At 34.6% G+C, this 17,777-nt stretch overlaps 2 protein-coding genes and 1 long non-coding RNA gene across 6 annotated transcripts in view; 2 read left to right on the plus strand and 1 right to left on the minus strand.

The window, feature by feature from the left end:
• Positions 1-17,777, minus strand: part of hps1 (HPS1, biogenesis of lysosomal organelles complex 3 subunit 1) — a 91,515-nt gene that overhangs the window by 16,003 nt on the left and 57,735 nt on the right.
• Positions 929-17,777, plus strand: part of LOC108648123 (protein CASP-like) — a 34,229-nt gene continuing 17,380 nt past the window's right edge. Inside the window, exons 1-6 of the mRNA XM_031905230.1 lie at positions 929-1,268; positions 2,973-3,032; positions 4,728-4,790; positions 5,847-5,894; positions 6,273-6,335; positions 6,733-6,780. Coding sequence (XP_031761090.1) covers positions 1,196-1,268; positions 2,973-3,032; positions 4,728-4,790; positions 5,847-5,894; positions 6,273-6,335; positions 6,733-6,780 — 355 coding nt within the window. The 5' untranslated portion in view covers positions 929-1,195. The remainder of the gene's footprint in view (positions 1,269-2,972; positions 3,033-4,727; positions 4,791-5,846; positions 5,895-6,272; positions 6,336-6,732; positions 6,781-17,777) is intronic.
• LOC116412026 lies at positions 10,521-11,567 on the plus strand. The gene is made up of 2 exons (XR_004223479.1): positions 10,521-10,613; positions 11,369-11,567. It is a non-coding gene; the product is annotated as an uncharacterized LOC116412026 (long non-coding RNA).

Here is a 17,777-nt window from a genome sequence, read left to right on the forward strand (position 1 = left end):
TTTACAGCCCAGGGATTTCGCCGCAGAAGTAACAGGAAGAAGGAAGCGCTCGCTGCAGGTACCCCGGGCTGGTGCGAGTTTCTCGTAACAGGGGCACCAGCCTGGGGTAAGGTAAGTGATTTAAGTCACTTGGGGGTGCCTAACATTTTGGCACCCCCGAGTGACTTGGCCTTTCCTTGTCCTTTAATCCCCGTCAATCAATATTACAGCTAAAAATAAATTTTTTGGTTAATAAATAAGGGTTTAAATAGTAAAGTGAATTATTTGCAAAGAACACAGTGTCATTTAGTAAAAAACCTACAGCATAACAATCATGGCAGAATCCCTTTAAATTTATCTATTTATCATCACTGCCTTGCCTTTTCCCTTTACAATTTATAGTGTTAATTACATTCTATGTGTCAGTTCTTTGCATATGATTGAGGCATAACAGCTCTGTTTAAAAATTTATTTTCATGTTTAAAATGAAATAACGACTGCTCTGCATGACTTTCTAGTCAAATAACCCCAAGATACTGAGAATGCCTTATGCTATTGTTCCACATCCATCTCTCATCCTATTGTATTGAAATTAACTGTAGCAACACAATGGATGTTTAGCTAAAGGGCAAGTAATGTCAAAAATATTAATTTTAACATTTCTGTGTCTGTTGATCGAGAACCTAGAAATAAACTTTATAAACTACAAATAAACTTCTTTGCAACAATCGCTCTATTTTATATTGGAAAGGTTTTCAGTCTGTAGCCTGTAGAGAGCTAGGAATGGCATTCCTAAACTTCTGTTAATGTTCTTGTGAAAGAAAAAACTTCTGCAGAGATTATCTGTTATCTGCTGTGCAGCCTGCGTTTTTCTACTTTTTCAGCTTTACTGGCTAACCCCCATGGCTACACAGCAGCTTTTGTATATAAACTATAGTAGTGCTTCTGAAACAGTACATTATACTTTAGTTACTTTAAAACACTTTCATTTTGGTGTTACTGTTCCTTTAAGTGTGACATCACAGTGGATGTTTTGTTAACTAAGAGATGCCAGTGAGTGTGTGACATCACAATGCATGTTTGGTTCAGTCAGGAGAGAATCCAGACTTTGCCTCACTTGCATTTAGACTTCCGTTAGAGACAGACAGTAGAACCTTTTGGATTTTACTGTTTATCTATAGCGGTAGTTCTTTTTGGAATTATTATTTTTTTAAACATGACCAGGGGAACTAAAACCTTTTGGTATTTTTTACTATTTATCTTATTAATACACCTTTGCAGAGGATCAGGTATGTATTTTTTAAGTTTTTTTCCAGTAATTAATTTATTTAATCTATTTTTCTCTGTATTATTATAAAGGTTTCTTGCATTTTTGTCTAACTTTTGTGGAGATATCTGTATAATTTTACAAAAAATATATAGAAAAGTATATATATGCAGTGCTATATATATATATAGACATATGCGTATATACGCACAGACACATTTGATAGTAAACAAATTACTATGGATTTAGTTGCAATAATATAAGTGTAACTGTCAAGTTGGTTACTGTGAGTTAGTGAAACAGTGTTGCCTGTGTTTCTACATCTATGTATGTGTTTGTATAGCTCTATTTATATGTATTAGCACTACTTGTATACTTTTCTCTCTCTCACTCACACACACACACATATATATAAATTAGTGATGCTCAAAACTGTCCCATTTTGCTTTGCCGAAAAATTTAGCAAATGTGCACCATTTTTTTTAAACGCGAAATACTTTAAAGTCAATGGGTGTATTTTTTGTGGTTACTGCACAACTTTTTTTTTATGCAAACACTCAAATGTTACCAGTGCAGGGCAACAGTACATTACACTTAAGTTACTTTAATAACTATTTGGTGTTACTGTTCCTTTAAGTGTGACATCACAATGGAAGTTTTGTTAACTAAGAGATGCCAGTGAGTGTGTGACATCACAATGCATGTTTGTTTCGGTCAGGAGAGAATCCAGACTTTACCATTTACATTTAGACTTCCGTTAGATACAGACAGTAGAACCTTTTGGGTTTTACTGTTTATCTATAGCGGTAGTTCTTTTTGGAATTATATTTTTTTCAACATGACCAGGGGAACTAAAACCTTTTGGTATTTTTTACTATTTATCTTATTTATACACCTTTGTAGAGGATCAGGTATGTATTTTAAAAGTTTTATTCCAGTAATTAATTTATTTAATCTATTTTGCTTTGGCAAATGACATTTCATAGTGTCAGTTCTATTACATTTGAATTCTGATAATTACATTTCATATACTGTACATACATTACTTGCATTTTGGCTAACCTTTGTAGGGAAATCGGTATCATTTTACTACAGGTATGGGACCTGCTATCCAGAATGCTCGGGATCTAGAATTTTCTGTATCTTTCTGTAATCTGATCTACATACCTTAAGTCTAAAAAAATATTTAAACACTAATTAAACCCAATATGATTGTTTGCCTCCATTAAGGATTAGTTATATCTCATTTAAGATTAAGTACAAGATACTCTTTTATTATTTCAAAGAAAACCGTTATTAAAAATTTGAATTATTTTACTAAAATGGAGTCTTTGCTAGTTGGCCTTCCCGTAATTCAGAGCTTTCTAGATAACAGGTTTCCAGATAATGGATCCCACATTATGCTACCATATATTTTATGTAGACAGTATTTGTTTTTACTTTCCAGAACTTTCTTCATAACAGGTTTCCAGATAATAGATCCCATACCTGTATTATGCTGCCATATAAAATAAAAAAATAGTTTTGCTTTATTTCGCAGCTCCTTTAAAGTGATATGTTCATCATAAATCTGATACATCATAAAACCGACTCAAATTAATAATGTAGATTAATATACACTTCCCACTAGTTGTGTTATCACTCATTTGTATCTTGTAGTCTATCTTCTACTCTAACACCCAAAGGTATATATGTGGCATTCATTGATTTTTATTTTTTCATTCAGCTGAAATAAAAGATCCTAAAGATGAGACAAGTGCTGAAGAAATCAATGAAGACATAGAGAGTAAGTTTTATAAAAAAAAAATTTTCATTTGATTTCTTAAATTCTTCATCTTTTCCTATATAAATATATATGCAGTGCTATATATATATATATACGTATATACACACAGACACATTTGATAGTAAACAAATTACTATTGATTTAGTTGCAATAATATAAGTGTAACTGTCAAGTTGGTTACTGTGAGTTAGTGAAACAGTGTTGCCTGTGTTTCTACATCTATGTATGTGTTTGTATAGCTCTATTTATATGTATTAGCGCTACTTGTATACTTTTCTCTCTCTCTATATATATATTTGTATATATACATATTAGTGATTCACGAAACTGTCCCATTTTGCCGAAAATTTTGCAAATCTGCACCATTTTTTTTTTAACGCAAAATACTTTAAAGTCAATGGGCCTATTTTTCGTGGCTACTGCACAACTTTTTTTTAATGCAAAATAAATTACAGTCAATGTGCTTTTTTTCTCACTCCAAATGCATTAAGTGGGCGTTTTTTCTCATTCCAAATGTGTTGAAGTAAAAAGACTTTCTTGCAATGTTTTTCTAATTTTTTGTACAAATTTTTGCCAGTTTTGTGAAATAATTCACCAATTCCTAATAAATAGAGCTATACATACTGACCAGATCAATCACATGACAGTTAATTCACTTGCAATAATATAACTGCAACTATTGAGCTGGTTACTGTTGATTACACATAACTGTAAATGTGATGAAATAAATTTGTGAGTGTATATATATATATTCTGTGTGCTTGTGCGTGCATGGATATATAAAGGACATATGCAGGTTTGCTGTATGGAGAGTCAGTTTTTGTAATTGTGGGGGTGGTTCACGTTCAGGTTAACATTTAGTATGTTATAGAATGGGCTGTTCTAATTGGTCTAAATTTTTAGTTTGTTTAATTACTTGCCTTCATCTTCCGATTCCAGCTTTTAAATGGTGGTCACTGACCCCAGAAGCCAAAAACTATTGTTCTGTTGGCTAGAATTTTATTGTTACTTCTACTTTTTATTACTTATATTTCTACTTAGGCCCTCCTTTATTTATATTTCAGTCTCTCTTTCAAACCACGTTAAACCTACGTTAAATTAACCCCTAGCAACCAGACAGCTGCTCAAATTCCAAACTAGAGAGATGCTGCACAAAAAGCTAAATAATTAAAAAACCACAAATAAAAAACAAAGACCGACTGAAAAAAGTTTTAGAACAGCATTCTCAACAGAATACTAAAAATTAAAGACAACCACTTTAATGTCATAAAATTAACCTTTATAGAAGTCCATTTGTCACAATCAGTGATTTTATCTATATAATAATTATATTTGCAAATGTACTTGTTTACACCATCTTGTGGTTCAGTACCTAAGAATGCTTGATAAATATGGAGATATGAATACCATTTTTAATTTTCAAAATAGACTGTGGCACTGTTATTTTGTATTTGATTATTTTAAAGCCACTTCTTATTCAAGGATCTCAAATGGGTTAATCACAATTGCATTAAGTCAATGTGAAAAGCTCCATTGCGATCCCCATTTTTCTATTCATTGTCAAGCAAGTTAAAAATCGTGAATGGGCTGGGGCAACATTTCCATAATGTTACCAACATTGCATCAGATGTTGTAACCAAACACACATCAGATATTCTTGAGGTATAACATAAGATTCATTTTTTCTTACATCAGGAATGATCAACGACTATAGGAAACAGTTTGAAGATGTTACTGGGAAAACCACATCTGTGCAAAGTAAGATTTAAGTGATGTTTTATATTTTCACTTTTGATTGGAAGAGATTTTATCAGTAACATACCCAGCAACACAGGAAGGGGTAGTGTTATAATATGAGCAGATTCCTCCCTTCTAATAACCAAGTGCAACCAGAGAGAATATTACATTCCTTCATTCATGGTTGCAGTTGAATTAACCAGAGCAAAAATATTTTTGCTTTATTTCGCAGCTCCTTTAAAGTGATATGTTCATCATAAATCTGATAAATCATAAAACTGACTCAAATTAATAATGTAGATAAATATACACTTCCCACTAGTTGTGTTATCACTCATTTGTATCTTGTAGTCTATCTTCTACTCTAACACCCAAAGGTATATATGTGGCATTCATTGATTTGTATTTTTTAATTTAGCTGCAATAAAAGATCCTAAAAATGAAGAAAGCAATGAAGACATAGAGAGTAAGTTTTATAAAAAAAAAATTTCACTTGATTTCTTAAATTCTTCTTTTCTTATATAAATATATATGCAATGCTATATATATATATATATATATATATCTCATCAGATATTCTTGAGGTATAACATAAGATTCATTTTTTCTTACATCAGGAATGATCAACGACTATAATAAACAGTTTGAAGATGTTACTGGGAAAACCACATCTGTACAAAGTAAGATTTAAGTGATGTTTTATATTTTCACTTTTGATTGGAGGAGATTTTATCAGTAACATACCCAGCAACACAGGAAGGGGTAGTGTTATAATATGAGCAGATTCCTCCCTTCTAATAACCAAGTGCAACCAGAGAGAATATTACATTCCTTCATTCATGGTTACAGTTGAATGAACCAGAGCAAAAATAGTTTTGCTTTATTTTGCAGCTCCTTTAAAGTGATATGTTCATAACAAATCTGATAAATCATAAAACCGACTCAAATTAATAATGTAGATAAATATACACTTCCCACTAGTTGTGTTATCACTCATTTGTATCTTGTAGTCTATCTTCTAGTATAACACCCAAAGGTATATATGTGGCATTCACCGATTTTTATTTTTTAATTTAGCTGCAATAAAAGATGCTAAAAATGAAGAAAGCAATGAAGACATAGAGAGTAAGTTTTATAAAAAAAAAAAATTCATTTGATATCTTAAATTCTTCTTTTCTTATATAAATATATATGCAGTGCTATATATTATATATATATATATATATATACAGAAACAGAAAGGAGCACACCCATCAGGCAAACGAATGCCCTTGGTGCTGGTCAAAAAAATTTTGATAAACAAACAGAGTACCGTGGTTTGTCCCTGAGGAAGAGCACAGTTTGGTGCTCGAAACGTCGGATCTCTTTCAATAAACCTTTTTGTTTTTTCATAAAGTCCCTATGTGTGCGGTACTCTGTTTGTTTATATATATATATATATATATATATATCTCATCAGATATTATTGAGGTATAACATAAGATTCATTTTTTCTTACATCAGGAATGATCAACGACTATAATAAACAGTTTGAAGATGTTACTGGGAAAACCACATCTGTGCAAAGTAAGATTTAAGAGATGTTTTATATTTTCACTTTTGATTGGAGGAGATTTTATCAGTAACATACCCAGCAACACAGGAAGGGGTAGTGTTATAATATGAGCAGATTCCTCCCTTCTAATAACCAAGTGCAACCAGAGAGAATATTACATTCCTTCATTCATGGTTACAGTTGAATGAACAAGAGCAAAAATAGTTTTGCTTTATTTCGCAGCTCCTTTAAAGTGATATGTTCATCACAAATCTGATAAATCATAAAACCGACTCAAATTAATAATGTAGATAAATATACACTTCCCACTAGTTGTGTTATCACTCATTTGTATCTTGTAGTGTATCTTCTACTCTAACACCCAAAGGTATATATGTGGAATTTATTGATTTTTATTTTTTAATTTAGCTGCAATAAAAGATGCTAAAAATGAAGAAAGCAATGAAGACATAGAGAGTAAGTTTAATAAAAAAAATTTCATTTGATTTCTTAAATTCTTCTTCTTATCTTATATAAATATATATGCTGTGCTATATATATATCTCATCAGATATTCTTGAGGTATAACATAAGATTCATTTTTTTTTTACATCAGGAATGATCAACGACTATATGAAACAGTTTGACGATGTTACTGGGAAAACCACATCTGTACAAAGTAAGATTTAAGCGATGTTTTATATTTTCACTTGTGATTGGCGGATATTTTATCAGTAACATGCCCAGCAACACAGGAAGGGGTAGTGTTATAATATGAGCAGATTCCTCCCTTCTAATAACCAAGTGCAACCAGAGAGAATATTACATTCCTTCATTCATGGTTGCAGTTGAATGAACCAGAGCAAACTGAGTACCACATTGCTGCACACAATATGTGCTTTCTATGCTTTTAGCCCCACAATTATCATTATCAGTATTGCCTGTTTAACTCTTATGTATATATTGTATGTGCATAAACATTTTAAACAAACCATTTTGATTTTTAAAACTTATTTCCTATATCCCTGTAATAATAAAGCAGTACCTTGTACTTGATCATAACTAAGCTGCATGAATCCAAAATTGTGCAAAACAATCTTATTGGGTTTACTCCATGTTTAAATGTTTTTGTACCTGAAATAAATTATAATAAACCAAATTACAGGATGATCCCTTATCCTAAAAACCCCAGGTCCAAACCAGCATTCGGGATTATAGATCCTATACCGATACTATATCTCCCATTGTACACTGCAAACCAATTTAGCTTTTCTACATTTTAGTTAAGCTCAGTCAAATCAGGTGAACTCTATGTACCCATCTATTTGGCTTTCTCCTATATAGTAATGATATCACTAATTAATCATTTCATGTGGCAGGATAGTGATCATTTGCCCTGGTCTAATAACACACAGCGAGATTTGTACCGTGTCACTATATATATTGCAGGATAGAGACATTCTCAAGTTAAAAATATGTTTTATTATTTTTCAGTTTCAGAAGATGACAGTAACACAAATTTCGATGAAACTAAAAAAAGCATAACTGAAGAAAGTAGGATTCAAGGTATGTGTTTAATTTTTTTTTTTAATTTCAATGGATAAGATTTTTTTCATCATTACACCCAACATTACACCTAACAATACATGATCAGTGCCCTGGTCTAGTAACTCACAGCAATAGACTGGAGGATTATATATTCATGAAGGAAAGTACATCAGTTGGCTAAAAGGAACCTACTCATTGGTTTCTGTGGTTTATTACAATGGAGCAAACAGTTATCTAAGAAGCCTAAGAGTGATTTCTATTTATATGAATTTTTCATGCATACATTTCTAATCTTCATATTTATGTAAATTACATCGACTTAAGGCTAACAAAATAAGTAAAAAAATCAGAAATTGCAGCTCAACAGGCCGCACTGAATTTTATTGGAAGCCTTCCTGAGTATTGATTTTAACTGGTAACCTTCCATTGGCTGTGCTATTACTCAGTCTGAATGGAATTCAGAAAAATTAAACTCATTTCCAATATAATAAGAGTAGTCTCTTAAAAGCAGTAAGATTTCTTTCCTATATGGGAACTATAACAAAGACCAATAACAAAGGCCAAAAACAATGACTCTTGAAATATAATTTAATTACATAGCGCTTTTATTTCTTCCCAATTTAGCAACAGATAAACAAGAGGAGGATGTAGAAGTAGCAACTAGTGGAGTTGAGAGACGTAAGCGTTTTGCAATTCTACTTTCTTATACACATTACCATTTTAATTGATCAGTAAGCGATCCTTTACTTTAGCTGAGTTCATTTCTATTAACAACAAACCAAGCAACTGGATGAGTTGCAGTATACAGTACCCAAAAGTTTCCTAAAGTAGTTGAACAATGTTTCCAACCATAGGTGGAAGCTCTATAAACACAGGTGCTATTAACCCTGTTAAAAACATTTAAAATGTTTGTTTGCAATAAGTTTTACATGTGTCTCTGGAATATTTTTTAATGAAACTAAATATTTTTTTCTTTTCTCAAACCAGAAATCGCTAACCAGATGAGATCAACAATGACAACTACAACAAATACAAATGGTAAACAAACCTTGTTTAATTCAACATACACCTAAACTCGGCATTTGTTTTATAACAGTAGATTGAGCATGCTTTCACCATACTCCTATTTCGCAGATTATGCTAAAAATGAATATGTGGGTCTGTCTGTGTGTGTGGGTCTGTCTGTCTTTGTGACAAGTGCCATAGAGAACAGACTGTAGACATTCTAGAAAGAGGAAATGCAAAAATAGTGTTAATATATTAGAGAGATGAGCAGAAAGCATTAGTAAATGAATCTATAATATTAATGTTGTACATATGCTGATTTGTAGAGCTGTTTATGGATTTGGCCAGATAGGGGTGCGGAACAGGGTAAATGGGTTTAACTTTCATTCTCTGTAAAGGTTCCATGGGTAGCATATAATTCTAATTATAATGTGTGCAATTATTAACATCTCCTTAAATGTTCGGAGATTAAACTGCAAGTATAAAAATGTTTAAAAACCTAATTATATTAAAAAATATAAGCAGTAATTTATGACCACAAGTGCAGCTACATTCACACAAATTTTCCCAAACTCAGCTGCACATGAGACCTTATTCATTAAAAGTACTTGCATCAAAATGTGCACTTTGCACTTTCATATAGTTGTACTTGTACTGGATCCCAACTAAGATATAACAATACTATTGGGTTTAAATCATTTTCTTGGTAGACTTATGGTAGGAGATCCGAATTACGGAAAGACCCTTTATCTGGAAAACCCCTGGTCCCAAGCATTCTGGATAGCGGGTCCCATACCTGTACAAATGCTTTGTATTAAGGATTTACCTAATAATATTATTTCTATGCAGATAAAATCCGAATGATGGTTAAAAGCTTGGAGAACAACAATCAAATGAATCTGATTATCATTTGTTCAGTCCTGGGAAGTGGATTTTTAATGGTGATTGCCATATTGCTGTGCATAGCAAGGTCCCTTTCAAAATTAACCAGGTATTATTTTAAGTGTTTTCTTAATTTGCTGTAGTTGAGAAGCTTGCTCTGGTACTAATATGCTTTTGTTTTTTTCTTGATAATTCTAGAGAAAAGGACCAACTGTCTGAGGCAGAACAAGGTAAATGAAATTAGCAAATATATAAATTTATTGTACAAGTATGGAATCTATTATTTTGAATACATAAGGGTATTTTTAGAATACAGAATACCATACCTTTAAATGACATTTTAAAAAATGGGATTTTTTTTATCCTTATTTAAGTGCAAATTACTTCCTTGTTATTAAAGAATTGGTTTTAGCTCTATAATTCTAAGCAATGTTTAAGAGCTGTGAAATATACAGATATAAATACCCGTGTTGTTTGCTCTTACAGGAAATTTATAATGACTTTATTATGGAACATCACTTCAGAAATTAAAATCCACAGAAATGCATTTTATGTTTAAAAACCCTCCATTACCCCCCTCAGTCTAGTGTAACAATGTGAGGGGTGGTGGTGCAATGCAACAGTAAGATCAAATATAAAAATAATACTCTAGCCTATTGTTGCATTGCAATGACCCCAAATCCCAGACTAGGACATGTATAACATCTGACCTAAATCCGAATGTACTGCTGGGTGAGGGGGTGGGTATGTGGGCGGGGGAGGGTTTTAAAAATGCTCCTCTGATGGATATTAATATCTGATACTGACACGACACTTCTAATGAAAATCACATCGAATCTTTGAATGCTATCAAAGTTCATAAGCTTCTGGAATCGGTAAGTTTTTATTATTATTTTTAATATTTTACAAGTAGAAAGTTGTCTGATAGAGGATTGTGGGTAGAAAAACAAATTAATTGGTCAATGCACTATAAAAGAAGGGCAAAGAAAAGTGAATGCGCATAGCAATTAAATTTTTAAATCGAGCCCCCTTAGGGTGGCCATACACGTTAAGATCCGCTTGCTTGGCGAGTTCGCCAAGCGAGCGTATCTTCTCCCGATATCCCCACCTACGGGTTGGCGATATCGGGCGAATTAAGGCTAATTTGGTCGTTTGGCCAAACGATTAAATTATAACGACAGTAATGGGTGCAGTCAGTTCGGGGACCGCATCAATGAGTCGATGTGGTCCCCGATCCGACTGAATTTGTTAACTTGCCCGATCGATATCTGGACGATTTCATTATTAGACTTTTTGACCTTGAAATCTGAAATATGCAGATTTCTGGATGTTGCTATAAAAATTTGGTAGTGTACTGCTGGGAGTTTTTGTCAGAAATCATAAAACTATAAATATTTGCCATGTTAGAGAAGCAAGGAACTTTCTGAATCAGTTGTATTTTCACATATAAAATAAATTATGCTTCTGATATACATCATCATGTCTTTATTGGCACACACGGGCAGATCAAGCCAATCATCCTGTTAAGCAAATCTGCAACCACTTTTGAGAGCTGAAATAAATGTACAACCCTCATTCCGACATCCTGACATGTTCCTGCATAAACGGTTCTTTATTTGTTCTTCCACAGATCACTACAAAAGACTTCACCAACTGCTTGTATGGGCAGTATTATAGGATGAAGGCACCAAGATTCCAAGATCTAGAAAGGAACTGTATTAGTGTGAGTGATCACACAGCGACTATACCAGCGATAATGCTGGTGCCAATTTTATGAAGTTACTTGTTATTTCTTCCAGGAAATAAATAAAATGAACTTTTGTTCAGTATGCATTGTGGTGTATTCAAAGCATTTTAGGGTATCTGAGAATAGGGTGTGTGAATTCCTTTTTAACTCACAACAAAATCATATTGTATATTCTTTTCCAAATTTACAGCAATGCATATTACTTTCCTGTGTGCTTTATCCAACTGCAGTTTCTTTAAATATACATTTGCATTGCATTAACTGATGATCCATTATCTGAAAACCCTTTATCCAAAAAGATCCTAATTATGGTAACGCCATGTCCCTGTCTCTCCCATTTTAATCAAATAACGGACATTGGTAAAACTAATTTATATTTTCTTTGTAATAATAAAACAGCACCTTATACTACTTCATTTTAAAATGTAATTAACCCTTGTCGGAGACATAACAATCCTACTGGGTTTAATTAATACTTAAGGGATTTTTTTTAGTAGACATTATATAGAGATCCAAATTACAGAAAGACCCCTTATGCGGAAAATCCCAGGCTCCAAGCATTGGGAGTCCCATACCTGTATATCAAATTCATGTTCGATTTATGTTGTTTTTTTAACACCCTATTGGCATTAATAACAATAGAAATGATTTGTTTTATTTTCACACTTAGAGAGCCTTCAGTACAAGCAAAAATGATCAGGACCACCACCACAAACACTGGGGCCCCATACAAGTTATTTATATGAGGCCCCCCCATGAACCCAAGTGCAGTACACAAACTTGGCCACACTCTTTATGTGTGTAATATAAATGTAAGCGTGGGGGCCAAATTATGTTGCAACAGTGGGAAGGATTTTCGGGCACAACATCAAGTTCATGTAGGAGAAGCTCATATAATTCGGTAAACAGATCCCAATACTAACAGCTGACATTACACTGTAATAAGAAGTTCATAATATATTAGTTAATAAAATGGTTAATTAATGTACTCCGTTCACTGGGGGGCAGTGTCATTTACCTTTTAAGTTTTGAATTGATCGGTGGGTGGTCAGTGAAGTTGCCCCGCCAAGCTTCTTAGCATTTATCTTTTGCTTGATACACAAGTAAAATCAATTCTATCTATTGTTTTATCTATCTCTTCTCTACTGTTATATTTCAACAGATCCTTCCTATTCAACTTCATAGCTTTTTCTTTTGCTTTCCCAACTTCTCTATCTCTTTATATATCTGCCTGTATTATAAAATCTAGTTCCTTGCTACGATTCTTCTTAATCCTAAAGAACTGGCCATATGGAATGTTTATAAAAAAAACTCCAAGTCCAAATAGCTAATACTTTCCAGACTAAATATTAGATAGAATACTACATTTATGTCATTTAAATTAAGTTGGAAAACACTTCTTCTTCAGTTCCTTTCCAAATAATAACATTGTCTATGTAGTATCACCATAGGGAGAGGTTTGTGTCCCAGCCTTTTAGGTTGTTCTCTTCCCACAGACCAAAAGAGATTGGCGTAGCTGGGCGCAAACCATGTCCCCATGGTGGTGCCACATATCTGCAAATAAAAGTTATTTTAAACCAAAAATAGTTGTGATGTAAAATAAACTCTATTCCACTTACAATAAATTCCTTCAATGTTGGCTCCATTGCTTCATCTCTCATTAAATAATGTCTTATTGCAGTTAATACTTGATCATGCCTAATAGATGTGCATAAGCTTTTTACATCTAAAGTCGCTAGCAACATACCCTCTCGTTAAACTTCTTTCTACAATATATTTATTTTAATCTGGTAAATAAGATGGTAAATCCTGGCAAACTTGCTGTGTAAGTACAGCTACTGTATAACCTCTCTCGTTAAACTCTTCTGTTTGGGGTATAGACAATCTATGTTCTGGAGATGTGTAGAGTGGGTTAGGAGTTCAACTTTGTTTTTGTTTATTCACATTGTTCTATAAACGACGGGTCTCCCTTATATGACACAATACCTCAGCTATGCTTCTTTAAAGACTGGCCAATATATTGGGCACTCTTATACATGTATACGAACAATAGGTGAGGTAACTATACTGGGAATAACTCTCTATCCTGTATTGATATGGTCCTTCCCCCCCCCCAATTTTACATAATGGGTAAACGAGGTTAAATACCTTCCAAGAGCACTATCAGATCATGCTCCGCTACTATTGGTGATTTGTACAACACCCCTTCCCAAACATTCCCTTTGCAGGCTCTCCCCTATCTGACAGCATAACTATGAGGTAATGGAAGTCTGCAAGGTGGATTATGACACATACTTGGACACTAACCATGACACTTCACAACCAAATGTAATCTGGAAAGTATCTAAGGCCATAGCAGGGGGACTCTGATATGACCAATCACAAGCCATAACAGAAGCTGAAGCCAGGGTCCAAAGAGCTGAGAAAGAGTTCTGTGATAGGGATGATGAACCTATCCACCAAGCACTGGTATCGGCTCAGAGAAATCTAGAATTAGCCCAAATTGCCTCCACTTGCAAAAAACTATTGTATGAAAGTCAACAATCTTTTGACTAATGGAATAAAAGTGGGAAGGTCCTAAAATTTCTAGCCAAAACCAACTGTCCCTCCAAGTTCCCAGAATAAAAATCGCCCCTGATGCACACGTCACCTGACGTTAAACGTGAGAATGGCAGCAGATAAAATTTCCCCACTGAAATCAATGAAAGAAATGTGATTGGCTGTTGAGGGTCTGCCAACTTTTTCCTTGAATATGAAGTCACCCAGTTACTGTGCAAAGTTTGGGAGCCCTGGCATTAAATCAATAAAATTCAACAGACGAACTTTGATTGGTTGTAGGTGGCTCCGCCCAATATAAATACAGGGCAGAAGCCGGCCGGGTAGGGTTTTGTTTAGGAGCAGGCGGGTTAGGGTTGGGTGCAGGTCGAGTTTTTCTCGACCCACACATCACTATTGCAGTCCCCTAGTGACCAACTACGAAGAGTTTGGGGATATCATTTTGCCTCTTGATAGGTCCCTGGTAAGGTCTCACCTTGAGTATGCAGTGCAGTTTTGGGCTCCAGTCCTTAAGAAGGATATTAATGAGCTGGAGAGAGTGCAGAGACTGCAACTAAACTGGTTAAGGGGATGGAAGATTTAAACTATGAGGTTAGACTGTCGAGGTTGGGGTTGTTTTCTCTGGAAAAGAGGCGCTTGCGAGGGGACATGATTACTCTGTACAAGTACATTAGAGGGGATTATAGGCAGATAGGGGATGTTCTTTTTTCCCATAAAAACAACCAGCGCACCAGAGGCCCCCCTTTAGATTAGGGGAACGGAACTTTCACTTGAAGCAGCGTAGGTGGTTTTTCACGGTGAGGGCAGTGAGGTTGGGGAATGCCCTTCCTAGTGATGTGGTAATGGCAGATTCTGTTAATGCCTATAAGAGGGGCCTGGATGAGTTCTTGAACAAACATAATATCCAAGGCTATTGTGCTACTAATATCTACAGTTAGTATTGATGTTAGTATATATGGTTTATGTATGTGAGTGTATAGATAGGTCAGTATGGGTTTGTGTGTGCTGGGGGCCACTTTAAAGGGTTGAACTTAATGGACTCTTTTTTTTCAACTATATGTTACTATGTGACCCTGGTGTTAACACTATGAGAAGGGCAGCAAGTTGAATTTCCCATTGAAACTGAATTGGTAAAATCTTATTGGCTGTTGGTGGCTCCCCTCACTTTTTCTAATCTTTAACCTTAGCCCCACAGTGACCAACTGTGATGTTTGGGGAATGGCCTTGAACCACAGTTATCTGGTGACTAACTCTGCAAAGTTTGGGGACCCTGGTGTTAATATTTAAAGAATGGCAGCATTTTAAATTGAAACCTATTGGTTGCTATTGGCTCCACCCACTTTTCTAAACTTAAAATGTAGACACCCAGTGGGTGACTATAAAGTATGGACAAACAAAGTTTGAGGACCCTAACGTGTGAGAATGGCAGTAGTAAAAATTTCCCAACTGAAATCATTGAAAGAAATGTGACTGGCTGATGGCGGACCCTCCCACTTTTTCTAACCCTGAATACCTAGTCACCCAGTGACTGACTGTGCAGAAATGTGGGGACCCTGGTGTAAATAGTGTGAGAATGGGAGTGTTTTAAATGTAAAACAGGAAAATGTGGTTGCCTGTTAGTGGCTCCATACGCTTTTACTAACCTTGACCTGTAGTCCACCAGTGACTAACCGTAAAGAGTTTGGGGACCCTGGCGTTAATACTGCGAGAATGGCAGTAAGTTAAATTCCCCTATTGAAATTTAACAGGTAAAATCTAATTTGTTATCCATAGCTCCGCCCACTTTTGGGCATCCAACAAATATCATCTTTGCATTCAGGGTGACTATGTGATTCAAGTTTGGTGTGTGCAGCCTCAAAGATTGGCAGCAGTTTCAAATTCCCCATTAAAAGTCAATGGGTGATAGTTGATTGGATGTTGTTGGCTCCTTCCACCATTGGGCGTCCAAGAAATATTGCCTTTTCATTTTGGCTGACACCATGACTATGTAATTCAAGTTTGGGGAAAGTGCCTGCAAAGCTCTAACATTGGCAGCAGTTTAAATTACCCCATTAAAGTTAAAAGACATTGGTTGTTGTTGGCTCCTCCCACTTTATGTCATCCAACAAACGTCGCTTCATTTCATTCGGGGTGAGGCCATGATTATGTTATTCAAGTTTGGGGGTGTAGATTCAAAGCTGTAAGTGTGGCAGCAGTTTGAAAATCTTTCCAGTCAATAGAATAATTGGGGGGTTCGGAGCGGCGCCACAAAAATACGGGGGGCGGGATCGCTTAGAAAAGCACAAGCAACCTGCTCCACTAAAACTGTAGGAGAAAAAGCATTTCGAAAATGGAGGGAGCTAAGAATAATAAAAAGCAGAAGAATAAGTCGAAGTCAAAGAACAGTAGGTTGATTTTTCAACCCAACATAATAAAATTCTAGCCTCACAGAACAATAGTGTTTAGTGACCCCCCAATTAAAAACAGGGAAGAACTTGCACCATAGCTGGTTGGCATTCAGAGTACCAATGTAATGCAAAAAGCTCTGGCAAAGAATTGGGAACAGAATACCCAGTATAAAAGGGCTCACTGAATGGAATAACCAGTCAAATACATGTCTGAATTAATTAATCTAATATCAAAAGTGCAGGAAAAGTATATCTTTATTAGGATGAATACTTGGCCAGCAGATAATTTATATCATATTTAGTGGCCTATTAAAGGTTCACCTTTGAGTTAACGTTCAGTATCATGTAGAGCATAATATTCTGAGACAATTTGCAATTGGTCTTCATTTTTTATTATTTTTAGGTTTTTAGTTATTTCATCTTCAGTTAAGGAGCTCTCCAGTCTGGAGTTTCAGAAGTTGTTTGGTTGCTAGGGTCCAAATTACCTCAGCAACCAGGGAGTGGTTTGGATGAGAGACTGTTAAATGAATAGGAGAGGAACCGAATAGAAAATAAATTTACAATAAGTATCAATAACAATAAAACTGTAGCAATAGCAATAGTTTTTTGGCTGCCGGGATAAATGATCCCCATTTGAAAACTGCAAAGAGTTGGAAGAAGGTAAATAATTCAAAATCTACAAATAAATAATAATGACCAATTGAAAAGTTACTTAGAATAAGTCATTCAATAATATACTAAAAGTTACCTGAAAGAAGGTGGGCCACCCCTTTAAAGAATCTTACCATATTGACACACAATAGTAGTAAGAAGTAGCAAAAAAGAGTAATATCTTATGTTAAGGTCAACCGTTGAATATGAAGCCAAAGGATTGTCAGCTGTAGGGTAAAATGTATTGCATGCAAGAGAACAGACGCAGACATGTAGCCTAGTTGTTCTGTCCTACCTGATTGGTGGGCAGATCTTTATTTATATATTAATTGTTCTCACACAATGAGGACATAGGGTGGTCTTATAATTTCACCAATCAGATTGAAGCATGTCCTGATTACGTGTGGTCTTTTAGGACTACTCATTATGAGACCAAATTTGACTTATCCCCTAATTACAAGTTTTGGCAGTACATCTTAAATCAATAGTTAATTCAAACAAAGTTATTTGCTTAACTTTGGATGACATTTTAAGTGACATTATTTTGTGGACCCTGTGATGGTCCAGTTAATATTGATTTTCCCCAAATACACAGTTTAGGTAATATCATGCTACTAGATTTTTATGATTCTTTAGTATACTATATGCAGTTTAATTAATATACATCTATATAACCTTAACATTTCCCCTCTTTTGGT

The sequence above is a fragment of the Xenopus tropicalis genome, chromosome 7 (assembly GCF_000004195.4).
Source record: "Xenopus tropicalis strain Nigerian chromosome 7, UCB_Xtro_10.0, whole genome shotgun sequence".
Lineage (NCBI taxonomy): Eukaryota > Metazoa > Chordata > Amphibia > Anura > Pipidae > Xenopus > Xenopus tropicalis.